This window comes from Ranitomeya imitator, chromosome 4, assembly GCF_032444005.1.
Source record: "Ranitomeya imitator isolate aRanImi1 chromosome 4, aRanImi1.pri, whole genome shotgun sequence".
In the NCBI taxonomy this organism is placed as follows: Eukaryota; Metazoa; Chordata; class Amphibia; order Anura; family Dendrobatidae; genus Ranitomeya; species Ranitomeya imitator.
The window spans coordinates 522,449,005-522,473,296 of record NC_091285.1 but is presented as its reverse complement, the minus strand read 5'-3'; the positions used below and the strand labels follow the sequence as shown (position 1 = coordinate 522,473,296).

The following is a 24,292-nucleotide window of genomic DNA, read 5'->3' as shown; positions in this document are numbered from 1 at the left end:
TTTTTTTTTTTTTTTTTTTTACAAATGATAATATATTTTGTTACTTTTTTACTTTGTCCCAGGGTGGGACATCATTGTATAATGTCAGATCGCTGATCTGACATTTTGCACAGCACTGTGTAAAATCAGCGATCTGACAGGCAGTGCTGCAGGCTTGCCGGCGCCTGCTGAGAGCAAGCCACCTCCCTGCAGGGCCCGGAAGGAGCCCCACGGCCATCTTGGATCCGGGGCCTGCAGGGAGGAGACATCACATCACATCACGTTGTTCCGAGGGTCTCAGGGAAGCACAGAGGGAGCACCCTCCCTGCGCGATGATTCCCTATGCCGCCGGAACACTGCGATCATGTCTGATCGCAGTGTTTCGGAGGTTAATGTGCTGGGAGCTGTCCGTGACCGCTCCTGGCAGCCGCATGTCAGCTGTGATAATCATCTGACACCCGGCCGCTATCGGCCGCGCCCCCCCCCCCCCCCCCCCCGTGATCGCCTATGACGTAATATCCCGTCCCTGGGAATTAAGTCCCAGGTCACCTCGACAGGATAATACGTCAAATGGCAGAAAGGGGTTAAACCATTGCTGAATTGTGATGTATGTGTACACGGCACATCGGATGTAGGTGTATGGAGCGGGCTGAGGACCTGAGCCCACTCCATAGAGGGCTGGTATCCGCAGTGTTGCACAGCTTGCACTTGGAACCCCATCTGTAGATAATGAAGGCTGAATGGTAGAAGAGGTGATAGTTACAATGCTGTAATTTTATATCCTGATGTCACCTTTTGGTTTGTTCTCCCACTTCCCATATGCTGCTCCCATATATTAGTTGTATCTAGCCAGATGCTTATTGCCTGAGCCGGACACAACTGATAACAAAGTTGTATACTTTTTGCACTGGTCTGGCCTCTATAGTCGAAATAAAAAATGCTGCATGCAACGTTTTTAGATCAAAATCTAGAACTGTTTCGACACAACTAATATGGCAGATGATGGAGCCAATTCCATTGAGAACTATGGGATCAGTTCAGGTCTTTCAAAAGGGCTGTAGGATCAGAGTAGGAGTCGTGGAGTCGGAGTCAGTGCCCATTTTTGAGGAGTCGGAGTTGGTATAAAATGAACCAACTCCTAAAATATATAATAAATTGAGTACAGTAATTCAGTGCAGGATGTGCTGTAAATTTTTTCATAAGAATTGTTCCTGATCTAAGGATCTAGGCTTTTTGTAGAAATGAATCTGTGGTGCACTTTATGCACATGCTAAGTAGTGAGGCAGCGCTGTGGAGTTGGAATCAGGAGTCAGCGAAATGGAGTGGTCGAAAGTTTGGCTTACAGACTCCACATCCCTGCCTTTCATCCCCACATCAGATGGAAAAACAGACACCCCAGATGACTGAATCGAGGGGAATGAGACATAAAAGTGGCACAAAACCTGGAAGTCAATATTTGTGTTCTCCCTGACTTTAAACAAGTGTTACATCAAAAATATTGCAGACATACTGTATAATAAATCATAATATACATTGCTAATAAACTTTAGATGTTAGGTTTTTATATTATACCAACACATATATCTTCTGAAATGTTTTGTTTCAAAAACAACATGAAATACCGACCTTTGACGTTTGGCGAAAAGTGAGCGAGATGTCTTGTCACAAACAGCTTCAGTTGCTCATCTAAGTTACAGGAATCAAGACTGATATTCCAAGAGCGAATACCTGTAAGAAAAAAAATCAGCGTTCTTTTATGCAATGCAAAAATCACACCAAATTACACATTATTTACAGCAATTCTTCCCTAATGTAATAATAAACATAATCATATTGTATTACAGGATATACCGTATATACTCGAGTATAAGCCGACCCGAGTATAAGCCGACCCCCCTAATTTTGCCACAAAAAACTGGGAAAACTTATTGACTCGAGTATAAGCCTAGGGTGGAAATGCAGCATTTACCGGTGAATTTCAAAAATAAAAATAGATCATTATTTCCCCATAGCTGTGCCATATAGTGCTCTGCACCGTTCATATTTCCCCATAGGTGTGAACCATATAGTGCTCTGCACCGTTCATTGTGCCCCCTAGCTGTGCCATATACGGTGCTCTGCACCGTTCATTGTGCCCCATAGATGTGCCATATACGGTGCTCTGCACCGTTCACTGTGCCCCATAGCTGTGCTGTGCCATATACGGTGCTCTGCACCGTTCACTGTGCCCCATACATAGCTGTGCTGTGCCATATACGGTGCTCTGCACCGTTCATTGTGCCCCATACATAGCTGTGCTGTGCCATATACGGTGCTCTGCACCGTTCACTGTGCCCCATAGCTGTGCTGTGCCATATACGGTGCTCTGCACCGTTCACTGTGCCCCATAGCTGTGCTGTGCCATATACGGTGCTCTGCACCGTTCACTGTGCCCCATAGATGTGCCATATACGGTGCTCTGCACCGTTCACTGTGCCCCATAGCTGTGCTGTGCCATATACGGTGCTCTGCACCGTTCACTGTGCCCCATAGCTGTGCTGTGCCATATACGGTGCTCTGCACCGTTCACTGTGCCCCATAGCTGTGCTGTGCCATATACGGTTCTCTGCACCGTTCACTGTACCCCATAGCTGTGCTGTGCCATATACGGTGCTCTGCACCGTTCACTGTACCCCATAGCTGTGCTGTGCCATATACGGTGCTCTGCACCGTTCACTGTGCCCCATAGCTGTGCTGTGCCATATACGGTGCTCTGCACCGTTCACTGTGCCCCATAGCTGTGCTGTGCCATATACGGTGCTCTGCACCGTTCACTGTGCCCCATAGCTGTGCTGTGCCATATACGGTGCTCTGCACCGTTCACTGTGCCCCATAGCTGTGCTGTGCCAAATACGGTGCTCTGCACCGTTCACTGTGCCCCATAGATGTTCCACATAAATTTGTGCCGCCGCTGCCGCAATAAAGAAAAAAAAACACATACTCACCTCCCTTGATTGCAGCTCCCGGCGTCTCGTTCCGGCGCCTCCATCTTCCCGGCGTCTCTGCTCTGACTGATCAGGCAGAGGGCGCCGCGCACACTATATGCGTTATCGCGCCCTCTGCCTGAACAGTCAGAGAGCAGAGACGCCGGGAAGATGGAGGCGCCGGCCGGGAAGATGGATCGGCGCCCGGCGGCTGGAACGAGGACAGGTGAATATGCTATACTCACCTAGTCCTGGCGATCCTCGCGCTGTCCCCTCCTGTCTTCGGTGCCGCAGCTTCTTTCTCTATCAGCGGTCACCGGCACCGCTGATTAGAGAAATGAATAAGCGGCTCCGCCCCTATGGGAGGTGGAGCCGCTTATTCATTTCTGTAATGAGCGGTCCCACGTGACCGCTGAAGAGAGGAAGAAGCTGCAGCGCCGAAGCCCGTGGGACGGCAGGGACAGCGCGAGGATCGCTGGGACTAGGTAAGTATGCCTCAGCGCCCTCTCCCCCTCACCTGCCGACCCCACCGCTACCGTGACTCGAGTATAAGCCGAGGGGGGCACTTTCAGCCCAAAAATTTGGGCTGAAAATCTCGGCTTATACTCGAGTATATACGGTAAGTATTTTCAAAGTGCTAATGTAAAAACCAATCTAGAAAGCAAGAAAACAGCTTAGCACAGCCTAAAGCTAAATGATTACTAACTATTAAGAAACATATCTATTTATATGTTACTAGATGGCAGCCCGATTCTAAAGAATCGGGAGTCTAGAATCCATATATACTTTATTTATTCAAATGTAAGAATAATACAATTAATAAATAATAGTAAGAAAGAACAAAAATAATAGGCAGTATATGGAGAAAACACCAAACAAAAGTTCAAAATTGGTGTGAAAATGTCACTGAACCACTTCACAACTAAATATATATAGTTTTGGTAAATGGTATTATCATTTTTTTGACGAAATTCGGCAGGAGCTTGAAGAGCAACGTCACTGGGCCCGCCTCCACGCAGTAGAAACTTGCTGTGAGGTAAAAATTCAAAAATCACACCAAAATGGCGGGCGGAGTGTGTCACAGTACGGCACGTTTCTGATTGGTCGCTCGCAGCAGGCGGCAACCAATCAGACACTGGACACTGCTGACGTCACTTATCTCCGGACATTAGCTCCGGACATTAGCTCCGGACATTAGCTCCGCACATTAGCTCCGGACATTAGCTCCGGACATTAGCTCCGGACAAAGCCACGGAAGTTGGCACAAATTGCAGGAAGTAGTATTCTAGGCAATTAATCTCCGGACATTAGCTCCGGACATTAGCTCCAGACATTAGCTCCGGACAAAGCCACGGAAGTTGGCACAAATTGCAGGAAGTAGTATTCTAGGCAATTATATATTAGATATATCTTCAGGAAAGAGCTTATTTTTTTTTAAATTCTTCCATCCATTTATATCTAGAATCTATACTTTGGTTGCATTTACATGCGCTGAGTTCAGACCGTTAAATATTGAAGTCATTCGGTGCTTATTTTTCACCCTCTTTACACCGGCTGACAAAGAATGATGGGGACAGAACAATCACTACTAGATCAATCTATCCCCAAAAAGTATCAAGTAATCAGCAGCACATCTGTGGTTTACATCGGGCGATGTGCTGCTCAGAACAGTGATTTTTGTTCCACCATAAACAATCAAAACATCTGATGAATGAGCAGCATTTTGCTCATTCATTGGGCGATTGTGAGCTTGTTTACACCTACGAACTCTCATCTGCGCTACCAGTGTCTATAAATGTGACACAAACACTGTGTGTTAGGCCAGTCTCACACGTCCAGATAATTCCGGTACCGGAAAAATCGGTACCGGAATTATCCGTGTCCGTGTGTCCGTGCGTTTATGTGGCACATCAGTGTGGCACACGTGTGCCGCCCGTGTGCCGACTGGGTACCACATGGAGCGTGCAGAAGACAGCGCAAGAGATAAGCGCTGTCCCCTGCATCTGGTGCTGATGCCGCCATTCATATCTTCACTCCAGCAGCGTTCGCTGGAGAGAAGATATGAAAAATCCTTTTTTTTTTTTTTTTTTCGTGTTTAAAATAAAGATCCCTGTCCCCAAGCCCCTCCCACCCCCTGTGCGCCCGCCCGCTCGCTGTTAATAAAATACTAACCTGGCTCCCTCGCAGCGTCCTGTCCTCGCTGCAGCTTCTCCTGTATGAGCGGTCACGTGGTGCCGCCCATTACAGTCATGAATATGCGGCTCCACCCCTATGGGAGATGGAGCCGCATATTCATGACTGTAATCGGCGGCCCCACGTGACCACTCATACAGGAGAAGGTGCGGCGAGGACAGGACTGCGAGGGAGCCGGGTGAGTATTTTATTAACAGCGGGCGGGTGCACAGGGGGTGGGAGGGGGGTGGGGACAGGGATCTTTATTTTAAACACGAAAAAACAAAAAAAAAGGATTTTTCATATCTTCTCTCCAGCAAACGCTGCTGGAGAGAAGATATGAATGGTGGCTTCAGCACCACGTGGGGGGGACAGCGCTTACTGTAGGGCTGTCTCCTGCACGGCACACGACTGCACACGGACAACGTCCGTGTGCGGTACGTGTTTTACACGGACCCATTGACTTTAATGGGTCCGTGTAATCCGTGCGCTCCCACGAACACTGACATGTCTCCGTGTTTTGCACACGGACACACGGTGAAACACGCTGACATGTGCAGAGACACATTGATTTCAATGTGTCTACGTGAGTCAATGTCTCCGGTACGTGAGGAAACTGTCACCTCACGTACCTGAGCCACTGACGCGTGAAACCGGCCTTACACACACATATGTAAATTCACACATTTAGCACATACATGCACACATGCATGGAAACAGGAACACATGGGCTACTTGCACAGTGAACAAGTCTGTATGATCATGTTCACACACCACCAAGAAACCTGAAGACACAAAAGAGAATAGTAAAACCAAAAACACTCAGTTTGAAAAAATGTTGCAGTAATCCGCAAGTGCTAGTAAAAGATGTAAAAAACAGGGTATTTGGTTGATACGTTTTTTGCAAAAAATGTATACTAAGCTGCTCTACCAATCTTCACGGTATACCCTTATCAGAGCAGTCCTAACTAATGTATGCAATCCCTATCTGATGTATTTAAAAACCTGATCATCTGTATATAACCTGTGTGAACAGGGTTCAGAGAGGAAAAATCCATGTGTGCATACAGGGTAGAACAGCTTTTGTGCAGATAGCCCAAGAGGAGTGGTGGAACTCCCCAGTCTTGTAGACACAAGAGAACAATTATGGAAACAGGAACACATGGGCTACTTGCACAGTGAACAAGTCTGTATGATCATGTTCACACACCACCAAGAAACCTGAAGACACAAAAGAGAATAGTAAAACCAAACACACTCAGTTTGAAAAAATGTTGCAGTAATCCGCAAGTGCTAGTAAAAGATGTAAAAAACAGGGTATTTGGTTGATACGTTTTTTGCAAAAAATGTATACTAAGCTGCTCTACCAATCTTCACGGTATACCCTTATCAGAGCAGTCCTAACTAATGTATGCAATCCCTATCTGATGTATTTAAAAACCTGATCATCTGTATATAACCTGTGTGAACAGGGTTCAGAGAGGAAAAATCCATGTGTGCATACAGGGTAGAACAGCTTTTGTGCAGATAGCCCAAGAGGAGTGGTGGAACTCCCCAGTCTTGTAGACACAAGAGAACAATTATGGAAACAGGAACACATGGGCTACTTGCACAGTGAACAAGTCTGTATGATCATGTTCACACACCACCAAGAAACCTGAAGACACAAAAGAGAATAGTAAAACCAAAAACACTCAGTTTGAAAAAATGTTGCAGTAATCCGCAAGTGCTAGTAAAAGATGTAAAAAACAGGGTATTTGGTTGATACGTTTTTTGCAAAAAATGTATACTAAGCTGCTCTACCAATCTTCACGGTATACCCTTATCAGAGCAGTCCTAACTAATGTATGCAATCCCTATCTGATGTATTTAAAAACCTGATCATCTGTATATAACCTGTGTGAACAGGGTTCAGAGAGGAAAAATCCATGTGTGCATACAGGGTAGAACAGCTTTTGTGCAGATAGCCCAAGAGGAGTGGTGGAACTCCCCAGTCTTGTAGACACAAGAGAACAATTATGGAAACAGGAACACATGGGCTACTTGCACAGTGAACAAGTCTGTATGATCATGTTCACACACCACCAAGAAACCTGAAGACACAAAAGAGAATAGTAAAACCAAAAACACTCAGTTTGAAAAAATGTTGCAGTAATCCGCAAGTGCTAGTAAAAGATGTAAAAAACAGGGTATTTGGTTGATACGTTTTTTGCAAAAAATGTATACTAAGCTGCTCTACCAATCTTCACGGTATACCCTTATCAGAGCAGTCCTAACTAATGTATGCAATCCCTATCTGATGTATTTAAAAACCTGATCATCTGTATATAACCTGTGTGAACAGGGTTCAGAGAGGAAAAATCCATGTGTGCATACAGGGTAGAACAGCTTTTGTGCAGATAGCCCAAGAGGAGTGGTGGAACTCCCCAGTCTTGTAGACACAAGAGAACAATTATGGAAACAGGAACACATGGGCTACTTGCACAGTGAACAAGTCTGTATGATCATGTTCACACACCACCAAGAAACCTGAAGACACAAAAGAGAATAGTAAAACCAAAAACACTCAGTTTGAAAAAATGTTGCAGTAATCCGCAAGTGCTAGTAAAAGATGTAAAAAACAGGGTATTTGGTTGATGCGTTTTTTGCAAAAAATGTATACTAAGCTGCTCTACCAATCTTCACGGTATACCCTTATCAGAGCAGTCCTAACTAATGTATGCAATCCCTATCTGATGTATTTAAAAACCTGATCATCTGTATATAACCTGTGTGAACAGGGTTCAGAGAGGAAAAATCCATGTGTGCATACAGGGTAGAACAGCTTTTGTGCAGATAGCCCAAGAGGAGTGGTGGAACTCCCCAGTCTTGTAGACACAAGAGGACAATTATGGAAACAGGAACACATGGGCTACTTGCACAGTGAACAAGTCTGTATGATCATGTTCACACACCACCAAGAAACCTGAAGACACAAAAGAGAATAGTAAAACCAAAAACACTCAATTTGAAAAAATGTTGCAGTAATCCGCAAGTGCTAGTAAAAGATGTAAAAAACAGGGTATTTGGTTGATACGTTTTTTGCAAAAAATGTATACTAAGCTGCTCTACCAATCTTCACGGTATACCCTTATCAGAGCAGTCCTAACTAATGTATGCAATCCCTATCTGATGTATTTAAAAACCTGATCATCTGTATATAACCTGTGTGAACAGGGTTCAGAGAGGAAAAATCCATGTGTGCATACAGGGTAGAACAGCTGTTGTGCAGATAGCCCAAGAGGAGTGGTGGAACTCCCCAGTCTTGTAGACACAAGAGAACAATTATGGAAACAGGAACACATGGGCTACTTGCACAGTGAACAAGTCTGTATGATCATGTTCACACACCACCAAGAAACCTGAAGACACAAAAGAGAATAGTAAAACCAAAAACACTCAGTTTGAAAAAATGTTGCAGTAATCCGCAAGTGCTAGTAACAGATGTAAAAAACAGGGTATTTGGTTGATACGTTTTATGCAAAAAATGTATACTAAGCTGCTCTACCAATCTTCACGGTATACCCTTATCAGAGCAGTCCTAACTAATGTATGCAATCCCTATCTGATGTATTTAAAAACCTGATCATCTGTATATAACCTGTGTGAACAGGGTTCAGAGAGGAAAAATCCATGTGTGCATACAGGGTAGAACAGCTTTTGTGCAGATAGCCCAAGAGGAGTGGTGGAACTCCCCAGTCTTGTAGACACAAGAGAACAATTATGGAAACAGGAACACATGGGCTACTTGCACAGTGAACAGTGAACTCCACTTGGGCTATCTGCACAAAAGCTGTTCTACCCTGTATGCACACATGGATTTTTCCTCTCTGAACCCTGTTCACACAGGTTATATACAGATGATCAGGTTTTTAAATACATCAGATAGGGATTGCATACATTAGTTAGGACTGCTCTGATAAGGGTATACCGTGAAGATTGGTAGAGCAGCTTAGTATACATTTTTTGCAAAAAACGTATCAACCAAATACCCTGTTTTTTACATCTTTTACTAGCACTTGCGGATTACTGCAACATTTTTTCAAACTGAGTGTTTTTGGTTTTACTATTCTCTTTTGTGTCTTCAGGTTTCTTGGTGGTGTGTGAACATGATCATACAGACTTGTTCACTGTGCAAGTAGCCCATGTGTTCCTGTTTCCATAATTGTTCTCTTGTGTCTACAAGACTGGGGAGTTCCACCACTCCTCTTGGGCTATCTGCACAAAAGCTGTTCTACCCTGTATGCACACATGGATTTTTCCTCTCTGAACCCTGTTCACACAGGTTATATACAGATGATCAGGTTTTTAAATACATCAGATAGGGATTGCATACATTAGTTAGGACTGCTCTGATAAGGGTATACCGTGAAGATTGGTAGAGCAGCTTAGTATACATTTTTTGCAAAAAACGTATCAACCAAATACCCTGTTTTTTACATCTTTTACTAGCACTTGCGGATTACTGCAACATTTTTTCAAACTGAGTGTTTTTGGTTTTACTATTCTCTTTTGTGTCTTCATGCACACATGCATGTATACAAAGAGTACATACACACACATATATGTATACATAGAGCACAAACATATATCTTCACATATATATGTGTGTATATATATTTATTTATTTATATATATATTTTTTACCACCAATAGTACATACATCCTAGGCTAAACCACATCATAGAGACACTCAGACAGACAGAGACACACAAATTTATTCACATCATTGGGCTGTGTCATACAGGACGGGTCCTCCAGAAACAGACGCTTTTTATAACCTTTTAGGGTAAGTTCACACAGGACTTTTTTGCTGCGTATTTTTGCTGCGTTTTTTTTTTAATGCTAATTTACAGCTGCTTATAGATGCGTTTTTTGTGGTGCATTTTTGGTGCATTTTTTTCATGAGTTTTTTTGTCTCTTTGTATATATATATATATATATATATATATATATATATATATATATCTCACAAATTTTAAAAAAAATATTACCTCCATGATTAGTTGGGAAACATTAATGGCTCTTCACACCTCACTACAAGGATCTCCCTCACAATACATCACTATCAGGAAACCTCACAATAGCTCACTGTCACTATGGACACCTCACTAACCACACCCCTAAGCTCTTGGCGGTGAGATCACTTCCTGTTGGCCATGATTTTTCTGCACAAAAAACACAGCAAATAATGCTACATGCGTTTATGCTGCATTTTTGCAGCGTTTTTTCCATCACCCATTCAAGTCAATGGGTGAAAAAACGCTGCAAAAACGCAGCAAAAACGCTGAAAGAAGTGCCATGCTCTATGTCCCAAAAACGCAGCAAAGCAGAAAATACTGATCAAACAAAAACCCAATGTGTGTGCATGAGATTTCTGAAATCTCATAGGCTTTGCTGGTATTGTAAAAAGCAGCTGAAAATTAGCATAAAAAAACGCAGCAAAAATACGCAGCAAAAAAGTCCTGTGTGAACGTACCCTTATACTCTGACCAAGAGATGAGGACTCTATACTAATTAAGAATTACCAAAAAATGTTTAGCCCCTTCATGACACAGCTTTTTTCTTTTTTGTGTTTCCGTTTTTCGCCCACCTTCTTCCAATAGCTATAACGTTTTTATTTTACCGTCAATATAGCCATGTGAGGGCTTGTCTTTTGCGGGAAGAGTTGTACTTTTGAGCGACACCATTGGTTTTACCATGTCATGTACTTGAAAACGGGAAAAAGATTCCAAGTGCAGTAGGAGAAATTGCAAAAAAGTGCAATTCCACAACTGTTTTTGCATTTTTTTTAACCATATTCACCAAATGCAAAAACTGACCTGCCATTATGACTCTCCAGGTCATTATTAGTTAATAGACACCAAACATGTCTAGGTTCTTTTTCATTTAAGTGGTGGAAAAAACATCCAAAGTTTGTTTAAAAAAAATTGCTTCACAAGTAGTTGGAGAATGTATAGCTCACACTCTATTAGATGATATTTTTAGTTGATAGGCAAAAAAACTGGTGACAAGTTCCCTTTAAGTGATTCAATCAGAATCAGGAGGATCTGGATTGGTTAGACAAAATGCAGGTGTGGCAAAGGGGGTGTGGTTGGCATACTCCGCCCAGGGAAGCCATATTTTCTCAAATTTACTAACTCTATAAGTATGGCAGATAATTTTTTATTGATCATATACCAAGAAAGGCGTTTTTTAACCGCAGATAACTCTAGACTTGTTTTTTTCCAAGCTAATGCTATGGTTTGTTTGGCTGCCAGGAATATAAATGTAATGAGGGCTTGAGTGTGTTTAGGGATGTTGGGGATACGTTTGTTGAGTAAAGCCTCCCAAGGGTTTTTTATTGGGTTTATGTTTGTTATTGAGGAGATCAGGTGATATATTCTAATCCACAATCTACGTACAATCGGGCATAGCCACCATATATGGAACATATCTCCTGTGGATTTGCACCCTCTAAAGGAATTTGGAGAGTAGTTAGCGACTGCCTTAGCCACTCTGGCTGGGGTCAGGTACCACCCGGTCAACACCTTACAATTAGTTTCCAGCATAAGGGTATTTAATATTCCTCCAGTAGAGGAGGACCAGATATGGGACCATTTTGAATCAGTTAGAGTGGAACCAATATCAGACTCCCAGGGAGAAGTGCAGTTTAAACAGCGCCTATGTGAGGGGGAGTTGATATATGAGTAGAGAAGTGACATAATGCCTGGTGGGTGTGGATTTTGACAGCATCTTTGTTTAAAGGGAGTAAAGCTATAGGGAGGGGTAGAAGTGTTTTAGTAATGAATTGACAAAGTTTTTAAGTTGCAAATAGCAAAACACCTCTCCAGGGGGGGGGGGGGAAATGGTTATTTTTCTCTCAGGACTGAGAATGAAATAATCCCATCAACATTGAAGAGATGATGGACTCTGGTTATCCCTGCAGCGACCCATAAATGGAAGTTCCTAAGGGACTCTATACCTGGGGGGAACTGGAGATTGCCCCAAAGCGGGGCGAGGGGCTAGAATAGTGAGATTAGCTGGGAGGAATATTTCAACGAATCCCAAATCTTAAGAGAGTGCGCTATAATAGGATTCGAGATATGCCTACGCTGAGCTGGGAGAATCCATAACAATGCATCGAGGGTACCCGAGTGACATTCAGGGGCCTCTAGAGAAAGCCAAGGAGGAGGTTCAGAATAGGCGTTGTATAGGGTCAATTGACCGAATTGGGCTGGTTGGTAATATTTAGAAAGGTTGGGAACCCACAAACCCCCCTTTAAACGATGATGATAGAGGGTAGCTCTATTAACCCTGGGGAGGCCACCCCTCCAGACAAAAGTATCGACTAGTCGTTGGGCTATTTTGAGGTAGTATGAAGGGACAGAGACTGGCAAAACTCGAAATAAATTTGGGGAGAATAGTCATCTTCAGTGCACGCACACGGCCAAGCCAGGAGAGATGTAACTTCTCACATAACTGGAGTAGCAAACGAAGTTTGTGGGGCATGTGGGGATAATTGGCTGCAAAAAGGGAGTCTAAATTGGCTGTCAATTTCACTCCTAGGTAATCCAGGTGGTTAGTAGCCCATTGAAGCGGAAAGTCATGTTGGAGCTGTGAAACAATAGTTGAAGGAAGGGTTATATTCATGGCATATGATTTTGAATGATTAACCTGTAAACCAGAGATACAGGTCCTTCTCAAAAAATTAGCATATAGTGTTCAATTTCATTATTTACCATAATGTAATGATTACAATTAAACTTTCATATATTATAGATTCATTATCCACCAACTGAAATTTGTCAGGTCTTTTATTGTTTTAATACTGATGATTTTGGCATACAACTCCTGATAACCCAAAAAACCTGTCTCAATAAATTAGCATATCAAGAAAAGGTTCTCTAAACGACCTATTACCCTAATCTTCTGAATCAACTAATTAACTCTAAACACATGCAAAAGATACCTGAGGCTTTTATAAACTCCCTGCCTGGTTCATTACTCAAAACCCCCATCATGGGTAAGACTAGCAACCTGACAGATGTCAAGAAGGCCATCATTGACACCCTCAAGCAAGAGGGTAAGACCCAGAAAGAAATTTCTCAACAAATAGGCTGTTCCCAGAGTGCTGTATCAAGGCACCTCAATGGTAAGTCTGTTGGAAGGAAACAATGTGGCAGAAAACGATGTACAACGAGAAGAGGAGACCGAACCCTGAGGAAGATTGTGGAGAAGGACCGATTCCAGACCTTGGGGAACCTGAGGAAGCAGTGGACTGAGTCTGGTGTGGAAACATCCAGAGCCACCGTGCACAGGCGTGTGCAGGAAATGGGCTACAGGTGCCGCATTCCCCAGGTAAAGCCACTTTTGAACCATAAACAGCGGCAGAGGCGCCTGACCTGGGCTACAGAGAAGCAGCACTGGACTGTTGCTAAGTGGTCCCAAGTAATTTTTTTGTGATGAAAGCAAATTTTGCATGTCATTCGGAAATCAAGGTGCCAGAGTCTGGAGGAAGACTGGGGAGAAGGAAATGCCAAAATGCCTGAAGTCAAGTGTCAAGTACCCACAGTCAGTGATGGTGTGGGGTGCCATGTCAGCTGCTGGTGTTGGTCCACTGTGTTTCATCAAGGGCAGGGTCAATGCAGCTAGCTATCAGGAGATTTTGGAGCACTTCATGCTTCCATCGGCTGAAATGCTTTATGGAGATGAAGATTTCATTTTTCAGCACGACCTGGCACCTGCTCACAGTGCCAAAACCACTGGTAAATGGTTTACTGACCATGGTATTACTGTGCTCAATTGGCCTGCCAACTCTCCTGACCTGAACCCCATAGAAAATCTGTGGGATATTGTGAAGAGAAAGTTGAGAGACGCAAGACCCAACACTCTGGATGAGCTTAAGGCCGCTATTGAAGCATCCTGGGCCTCCATAACATCTCAGCAGTGTCACAGGCTGATTGCCTCCATGCCACGCCGCATTGAAGCAGTCATTTCTGCCAAAGGATTCCCGACCAAGTATTGAGTGCATAACTGAACATTATTATTTGTTGGTTTTTTTGTTTGTTATTAAAAAACACTTTTATTTGATTGGATGGGTGAAATATGCTAATTTATTGAGACAGGTTTTTTGGGTTATCAGGAGTTGTATGCCAAAATCATCAGTATTAAAACAATAAAAGACCTGACAAATTTCAGTTGGTGGATAATGAATCTATAATATATGAAAGTTTAATTGTAATCATTACATTATGGTAAATAATGAAATTTAACACTATATGCTAATTTTTTGAGAAGGACCTGTATGTTCAAAATTACAAAGGGCTTGAAATAAGTAGCATGTCATCCGCAAACATAAAGAGTTTGGGGAAACTGACGCTATTTCTACACCTTGTATATTAGAATTGAGTCGGAGGTGAATGGCTTATGGTTCGAATGCCAAAAGGAATAGTAAGAGTGATAGGGGACATCCTTGTCGTGTACATCTACCAATGGGGAAGAGCGCAGAGGAGAAGCCATTATAACATAAGTAAGCCGATGGGGAGCTGTAAAGAGCATGAATCCATGAAAGAAAGTAGTCGGGAAACTTCCACTTCCGCAAGACCGCAAACAGATAAGGCCAAGAAATACAGTCAAAAGCTTTTTTAACCCCTTCACGACATGCGCCGTACTAGTACTGCGCATGCCGTGTCACCCCCTTTGATGTGGGCTCCGGCGGTGAGCCCACATCAAAGTCGCGACATGTCAGCTGTTTTGTACAGCTGACATGTGCGCGCAAAAGCGGCGGGTGAAATCGCTATTCACCCTCCGCTATTAACCTATTAAATGCCGCTGTCAAACACAGACAGCGGCATTTAACTACCGCATCCGGCCAGAAATGACGACATCGCCGACCCCCGTCACATGATCGGGGGTCGGCGATGCATCAGGAAGGTAACCATAGAGGTCCTTGAGACCTATTTGGTCACTGATGCAGGCCTGCTGTGAGCGCCCCTCTGTGGTCGGCGCTCACAGCACACCTGCATTTCAGCTACATAGCAGCGATCTCATGATCGCTGTTATGTAGCTGAGCCGATCAAGTGGTGCCTGCTTCTAGCCTTCCATGGAGGCTATTAAAACATGGCAAAAGTAAAAAAAAAATGTTTTTAACCCTTATCCGGCTGAATAGGTACAATTGTAACTATTCCGTTTTAAAATTGCAATAACTTTTTTTTGAAAAGACGTAGAGGGCTGAAATTTCGTGACATCTCTACATTTTTGGTCCAGAATATATTGGCCAAATTTCAATAAAATATCTCCACCCGCTTCCGAGATAAGGGGTCGAGATCTTTTTGCATCCATAACAAGCTGCATAGGTACAAATGTACCTCATATATTTTGAATGAAGATAATGCAAGGGAAAAAGCATAAAAATTTTTTTAATGATAATGCTATTTAACTATTATAAACAAGTAAAAAACTGTTCATTTACATTATAAAAGAAAATGTAAGAAACTTTTTTTTATTGATTTTCTTTGCAAGTAATGCATGTTGGCTTTGCTACAGAGTGTTCATCGCAAATGGGTTTCACACAAACCACACAAGACTTTCTAGTCTTGCGTTGTTTTCGCCTCAGGTCTCTGCAGACATAGCAACTACCAACAACAGGGGAGGGTCCACGACTACCATGAGGTATTTTGGGGCCAGCTGCTGGCTGCGATGCTACCACAATGCATCGTCCAAGCACCATTTCTACTGCACCTCGAAGAAAATGGTTTCTCATTATCATTTTGTTTGTACTACGATCTTCAATTGCAATCATACACAGCTGATTTGCGAGATCTTTCAGGAACTTTCTTCGTTGATCCTTTGCCCTAAAGCTTGGATTGTGTTCTCTGTAGATGATGTAGGATGCTAACCCACTGACATCAATCATATTGTAGAAAAATGCCAAAGTCCAACGTGATGTTCGTCGTTTCACAGTGTACTCTCCCAACATTTTATCCATAACATCAACGCCACCTTTTGTTATGTTGTAGTATTTTATTATCTCTGGCTTGGCTGCTAGTGTCTCTTCAACTTCTCCCGTCATGTGCATAGATGATAGAAGCACGACTGATTTGTTCTTCTTTGGTACATATGAACAGACTGTTGCATCATGATTGTAGGCAAAATTTGTCGAGTATACAGGCCTTTCTTTGGCAGGCTGCATGTTGTTAGGTAGGAACCTTTTGTTTTTTCTCACTGTACCAACTAGTGTCATGTTCCAGGAGTTCAATACCTTAGCTAGTTCCATGGTTGTAAAGAAGTTATCGGTGGTGACATTTCTTCCAGAGCCTTTATACGAGCTCACTAGGTCCAATACTGTTCGTTCTCCAATGTTTACTTGTCGAGGACCATCAGTTGGTTTCCCAGTGTAGAGCTGACCTTGTAAAGGGTAGGCATTTGATGAGTCACAAGCCCAGAAAATCTTTATGCCATATTTAGCTGGTTTTGAAGGTATATACTGGGTAAATTTAGTATGACCTCTAAATGGAAATAATTGCTCGTCGACGGTGATACAATGATATGGCTTGTAGGCTCTCTCCAGATTACTGTTCAGCATTGTCCAGATGTCCCGTATTGGTGCAGCTTTATCTGTTTGCACACGTTCTGCACGTGTATTTTCGTTGTCAAACCTGATAAATCTGAGTATCATCTTGAAGCGGTCACGAGACATGGCTGCACGTATAAGAGGCAGAGCAGCAACATTCCACATTTCCTCCAGATTCTCTTTGTTGGCTCTGTGCACACCAGCAGCAATCAGTATGCCCAAAAATGCATGAAGTTCAGTTTCAGTAAATTGCTTGAATGTTTTTTGTGGTGGCCGTTTGGAAGAATCAGGAAAACGTTGTACCAGTTCGTTGTTGTAAGCATCACAAACTCTCTTGGCCTTTCGATTCGTTTCCCGTAATATGATGTCACACATCTCGGGAGTCATGATGGACTTGAATAGCTCTTTTGCTGTATATAGGTTGCTGATTGCTGCAGGGCCACCTCTTTGTCGTAGGACATTACGAGATTTTGTTTGTGCATTTGGCAGTGGATTACTGCACCATTGAGTTTCATCCTTAGCAGTCCAAATGTCGCCTGCACTTTGAGGCACAGAATCATCCTCAACACTTTCGTCTGATTCGTATTCATTTTCATGCTCTATGACCATTTCTTGTTCAATGTCTGAATCTTCTTCAGTAACATCCACTTGTGGTACATAGTTTTCATCATCAGATGGAACATATGGTTCATCCTCATGCTCAGAATCAGATTCTTCTAGCATTCGCATTATTTCGTCAGACGTAAATCTGTAAATATGAAAAAATGTAAAATAAATAATTTTCCGAAATACTACATTATTGGCTTTTCACAAAATTATACTAACCTGCAAACACGTTTTCTTGGATTATGGCGGAAACTAGATCCAGCATTACTATCACTCATGATGACTTGCTAGATGAATTTTGGCTTCGTATTTTGTGCTGAATATAAATAAAACATCGTAAAACAATATGTAGATACTAATTATTATCCATTTTTCGTATAAAAATTATACCTATAGTGATAAGTTTCATACAAAATATATGTAAGCCAAGTCCAGGCTGAAAGACAATTTGACTGTTCTGTCCCCACATAATGAGAATAAAGGTATAACTGGCTGTTAGATGCTGTGAGACTTTCCTACCTTCGTTTCCAAGAAATTGAAGACTTCACAAGCCTAGAAATGTGTGCTCACAGCAATGAGATGAACAGCAAAATGGCTAATGAGAGGAGGGAGGCAGGAAGACAAGTAGAAGCCACTCCCAGTTTGAATTAACTTAATTGACAGCAACATAAGTGACCAGTAACAACACTGAACAATAGATATCAGCATAACATTTGTAGCTGAATGAACTTTAGTTTCTGAAACCAAGTAAAGTCTTCCCACAGTGGAGGTATATGTGAAGGTACAATTGTACCTATGCAGCCTGTTAAGGTTGTAAAATTATGCAGCCTGACAAGGGTTAAAAATATGAAAAAAAAATAAAAAATATAAAAGTTTAAATCACCCCCCTTTCGCCCCATCCTAAATAAAACAATTAAAAAAAAATCAAACATACACATATTTGGTATCGCCGTGTTCAGAATCGCCCGATCTATCAACTAAAAAAAAGCATTAACCTGATCGCTAAACGGCGTAGCGAGAAAAAAATCCGAAACGCCAGAATTACGTTTTTTTGGTCGCCGCGACATTGCATTAAAATGCAATAACGGGCGATCAAAAGAACGCATCTGCGCAAAAATGGTATCATTAAAAACATCAGCTCGGCCCGCAAAAAATAAGCCCTCACCCGATCCCAGATCACGAAAAATGGAGACGCTACGGGTATCGGAAAATGGCCCTTTTTTTTTGTTGTTTTTTTTTAGCAAAGTTTGGAATTTTTTTTCACCACTTAGATAAAAAATAACCTAGTCATGTTAGGTGTCTATGAACTCATAATGACCTAGAGAATCATAACGGCAGGTCAGTTTTAGCATTTAGTGAAGCTAGCAAAAAAGCCAAACAAAAAACAAGTGTGGGATTGCACTTTTTTTGCAATTTCACCGCACTTGGAATTTTTTTCCCGTTTTCTAGTAAAATACATGGTAAAACCAATGGTGTCGTTCAAAAGTACAACTTGTCCCGCAAAAAATAAGCCCTCACATGGCCAAATTGACGGAAAAATAAAAAAGTAAAGGCTCAGGGAAGGAGGGAAGTGAAAAACGAAAACGCAAAAATGAAAAAGGGCCGCGACTTGAAGGGGTTAATATCCAGCGACAATAACATGCTTGATAGGTTGCGCTGTTTGCAGAGGTGCAGCAGATGGGAGACTCTCCGTATATACAGGTCCTTCTCAAAAAATTAGCATATAGTGTTAAATTTCATTATTTACCATAATGTAATGATTACAATTAAACTTTCATATATTATAGATTCATTATCCACCAACTGAAATTTGTCAGGTCTTTTATTGTTTTAATACTGATGATTTTGGCATACAACTCCTGATAACCCAAAAAACCTGTCTCAATAAATTAGCATATCAAGAAAAGGTTCTCTAAACGACCTATTACCCTAATCTTCTGAATCAACTAATTAACTCTAAACACATGCAAAAGATACCTGAGGCTTTTATAAACTCCCTGCCTGGTTCATTACTCAAAACCCCCATCATGGGTAAGACTAGCGACCTGACAGATGTCAAGAAGGCCATCATTGACACCCTCAAGCAAGAGGGTAAGACCCAGAAAGAAATTTCTCAACAAATAGGCTGTTCCCAGAGTGCTGTATCAAGGCACCTCAATGGTAAGTCTGTTGGAAGGAAACAATGTGGCAGAAAACGCTGTACAACGAGAAGAGGAGACCGGACCCTGAGGAAGATTGTGGAGAAGGACCGATTCCAGACCTTGGGGAACCTGAGGAAGCAGTGGACTGAGTCTGGTGTGGAAACATCCAGAGCCACCGTGCACAGGCGTGTGCAGGAAATGGGCTACAGGTGCCGCATTCCCCAGGTAAAGCCACTTTTGAGCTACAGAGAAGCAGCACTGGACTGTTGCTAAGTGGTCCCAAGTACTTTTTTCTGATGAAAGCAAATTTTGCATGTCATTCGGAAATCAAGGTGCCAGAGTCTGGAGGAAGACTGGGGAGAAGGAAATGCCAAAATGCCTGAAGTCCAGTGTCAAGTACCCACAGTCAGTGATGGTGTGGGGTGCCATGTCAGCTGCTGGTGTTGGTCCACTGTGTTTCATCAAGGGCAGGGTCAATGCAGCTAGCTATCAGGAGATTTTGGAGCACTTCATGCTTCCATCGGCTGAAATGCTTTATGGAGATGAAGATTTCATTTTTCAGCACGACCTGGCACCTGCTCACAGTGCCAAAACCACTGGTAAATGGTTTACTGACCATGGTATTACTGTGCTCAATTGGCCTGCCAACTCTCCTGACCTGAACCCCATAAAGAATCTGTGGGATATTGTGAAGAGAAAGTTGAGAGACGCAAGACCCAACACTCTGGATGAGCTTAAGGCCGCTATTGAAGCATCCTGGGCCTCCATAACATCTCAGCAGTGTCACAGGCTGATTGCCTCCATGACACGCCGCATTGAAGCAGTCATTTCTGCCAAAGGATTCCCGACCAAGTATTGAGTGCATAACTGAACATTATTATTTGTTGGTTTTTTTGTTTGTTATTAAAAAACACTTTTATTTGATTGGATGGGTGAAATATGCTAATTTATTGAGACAGGTTTTTTGGGTTATCAGGAGTTGTATGCCAAAATCATCAGTATTAAAACAATAAAAGACCTGACAAATTTCAGTTGGTGGATAATGAATCTATAATATATGAAAGTTTAATTGTAATCATTACTTTATGGTAAATAATGAAATTTAACACTATATGCTAATTTTTTGAGAAGGACCTGTACAAGGAACAAAGCCCACTTGATCTCTATGTATTAGAGTTCCCAGGCCTGAGTTCAAGCACCGAGATAGAATTTTAGCCAGTATCTTAAGGTCTATGTTAATAAGGGATATTGGTCTATAGTTAGACCAGAGTAAGTGATCGGAGTTTGGTTTTGGTATCATGGATATTGCAGCCATTAAAGAGGCTCCTCCTGGTTTGTTACCATCCCTGAAAGAGTTAAAGTAGTTAGTGAGGTGAGGAATTAGAACCGATGAGTATTTTTTGTAGTAAAGGGCCGTAAATCCATCGGGACCTGTTTTTTTTAAATTAATTTTCAGCTGTTGAATAGCTATTTCTATTTCACTAGGCTTGATTTAGGAGTTCAATCATGTTAGAACTAAGGGCTGGAAGAGGAATAGAATCTAAAAAGGTATCCAACGTTTCTGAATTTGGTGGTAGTGGTAGAAAGTGGTAGTGACATTATATAACTGCCTAAGCTTTTGCTGAAACAAATGAGTAATTTGTTGTGGATTGGATGTAATGCCTCAAGCTGTACGCTAACGTATGGGGGGATGAGGTAGGGGTAGACATTTTAAACGGCGAGCTAGGTGAGGGCTTATTTTTTGCGTGCCAAGCTGACATTTTTAATGATACCATTTTGGTGTGTCTACGATCTTTTGATCGTCCGTTATTGCATTTTAATGCAATGTGGCAATCAAAAAAAGTAATTCTGCGGGTTTGACTTTTTTTCTGCTATGCTGTTTGCCGATCGGATTAATTCTTATAGCTTGATAGATTGGGCGATTCTGAACTTGGTGATACCAAATATGTGTATGTTTGATTTTATTGTTTTATATTGAATGGGGCAAATGGGGGTGATTTGAACTTTTATATTTTTTTAAATATTTGTAAAAACTTTTTAACTTGTTGCATGCTTCAATAGTGACCTTGGGAGACTAGAAGCTGCATTACTTTGATCGCCTCTGCTACACACTGGCGATGATCAGATCACCTGTGTGTAGCAGAAATGCTCGCTTGCTATGAGCACCAACCACCAGGCGGTGCTCATAGCAATCCAGCTATGACAACCAAAGATGTCTGTTGGAGACCTCTGGTTGTCATGCCAACCCATTGGTCACCCACAATCACATGACGGAGTCACGGATGGGTGGGATTTTTGGCACACTTCCCAGAAGCGAGAGTTAAATGCCTCTATCAGAGATTGAAAACAGCTGACATGTGCCGGGAAAGATGTGGGCTCAAATGGGAAGACAAGACATGTGCTGTACATGTGCGGCACATGTCGTGAAGAGGTTAATAGGTTTTAAAATAAGAACGTTTTCATAGCAAAATCTACTCAAACTAAGTTACCGTAAATTTGAATTATTAAGCACCATTGTGGTGGTCCAAAAACCCTATGACAAAACTTCCTGTCTTGTGTTGTTATGGAGTCACTAGGGTGGTGACTATTGGAAAAGTTGACCTTAATGTCTTGTCCATTCTGCCTGATAACTGTTTGCACATCTAGGAGTTAAGGAGGTACCCTAACCCTAATTATATTTTATAGTTATTTTTTTAGTTTGTTAGGAAGCCCATAATGAACATCAGAAGAGTGAAGCCTGCAAGGAGAGTTCATGCTCCTAATATACGGTCATTACAAGGATTTTAACCCCTTTACCCCCAGCCATAACTTTTTTATTTTACTGTACACATAGCCAGTTGAGTGCTTGTTTATTGCGAGACAAGTTGTACTTCTGAATGACACCATTCTTTCTACCACATAATGTAATGGAAAATGGAATAAAATCCAAGTGTTTTGAAATTGCAAAAAAAAGTGCAATTCCACAATGTTTTTTTTTTTTTTTAAGTTTTTTATTTACCATGTTAACTATATGGTAAAACTAACCTGGTAGTATGATTCTTCAAGTCAATATGAAAACGCATATACCAAATGTAATTTTTTTTTTATTTAAAAAGTGAAAAAAAATATGAAATTTTTAACCCCTTAAGCCCCGAGGGTGGTTTGCACGTTAATGACCGGGCCAATTTTTACAATTCTGACCACTGTCCCTTTATGAGGTTATAACTCTGGAACGCTTCAACGGATCTTGGCGATTCTGACATTGTTTTCTCGTGACATATTGTACTTCATTTTAGTGGTAACATTTATTCGATATAACTTGCGTTTATTTGTGAAAAAAACGGAAATTTGGCGAAAATTTAGAAAATTTCGCAATTTTCCAACTTTAAATTTTTATGCCCTTAAATCACAGAGATATGTCATGCAAAATACTTAATAAGTAACCTTTCCCACATGTCTACTTTACATCAGCACAATTTTGGAACCAAAATTTTTTGTTAGGGAGTTATAAGGGTTAAAAGTTGACCAGCAATTTCTCATTTTTACAACACCATTTTTTTTTTAGGGACCACATCTCATTTGATGTCATTTTGAGGGGTCTATATGATAGAAAATACCCAAGTGTGACACCATTCTAAAAACTGCACCCCTCAAGGTGCTCAAAACCACATTCAAGAAGTTTATTAACCCTTCAGGGGTTTCACAGGAATTTTTGGAATGTTTAAATAAAAATGAATATTTAACTTTTTTTCACACAAAATTTATTTCAGCTCCAATTTGTTTTATTTTACCAAGGGTAACAGGATAAAATGGATGCCAAACATTGTTGTACAATCTGTACTGAGTACGCTGATACCCCATATGTGGGGGTAAACCACTGTTTGGGCGCATGGCAGAGCTCGGAAGGAAAGGAGCGCCATTTGACTTTTCAATGCAAAATTGACAGGAATTGAGATGGGACGCCATGTTGCGTTTGGAGAGCCCCTCATGTGCCTAAACATTGAAACCCCCCACAAGTGACACCATTTTGGAAAGTAGACACCCTAAGGAACATATCTAGATGTGTGGTGACCACTTTGCCCACCAATTGCTTCACAGAAGTTTATAATGCACAGCCGTAAAAATAAAAAATCATATTTTTTCACAAAAATGATCTTTTCGCCCCCAATTTTTTATTTTTCCAAGAGTAAGAGAAGAAATTGGACCTCAAAAATTGTTGGCCAATTTGTCCTGAGTACGCTGATACCCCATATATGGGTGTAAACCATTGTTTGGGCGTATGGCAGAGCTCGGAAGGGAAGGAGCGCCATTTTACTTTTCAATGCAAAATTGACTGGAATTGAGATGGGATGCCATGTTGCGTTTGGAGAGCCCCTGATGTGCCTAAACATTGAAATCCCCACAAGTGACACCATTTTTGAAAGTAGACCCCTTAAGGAACTTATCTAGAGGTGTGGTGAGCACTTTGACCCAACACGTGCTTCACAGCAGTTTATAATGCAGAGCCGTAAAAATAAAAAATCATATTTTTTCACAAAAATAATCTTTTCGCCACCAATTTTTTCTTTTCCCAAGGGTAAGAGAAGAAATTAGACCACAAAAGTTGTTGTGCAATTTGTCCTGAGTGCGACGATACCCCATATGTGGGGGTAAACCACTGTTTGGGCGCATGGCAGAGCTCGGAAGGAAAGGAGCGCCATTTGACTTTTCAACGCAAAATTGACTGGAATTGAGATGGGACGCCATGTTGCGTTTGGAGAGCCCCTGATGTGCCTAAACATTGGAACCCCTCACAAGTGACACCATTTTGAAAAGTAGACCCCTTAAGGAACTTATCTAGATGTGTGGTGAGCACTTTG

At 41.8% G+C, this 24,292-nt stretch overlaps 1 protein-coding gene across 1 annotated transcript in view; it reads right to left on the bottom strand.

Moving 5' to 3' along the window:
• The window catches only part of MAP1A (microtubule associated protein 1A), a 362,456-nt gene that overhangs the window by 269,182 nt on the left and 68,982 nt on the right, over positions 1 to 24,292 (bottom strand). Inside the window, exon 2 of the mRNA XM_069766123.1 lies at positions 1,606 to 1,707. Within this exon, the coding sequence (XP_069622224.1) occupies positions 1,606 to 1,707 (102 nt within the window). The remainder of the gene's footprint in view (positions 1 to 1,605; positions 1,708 to 24,292) is intronic.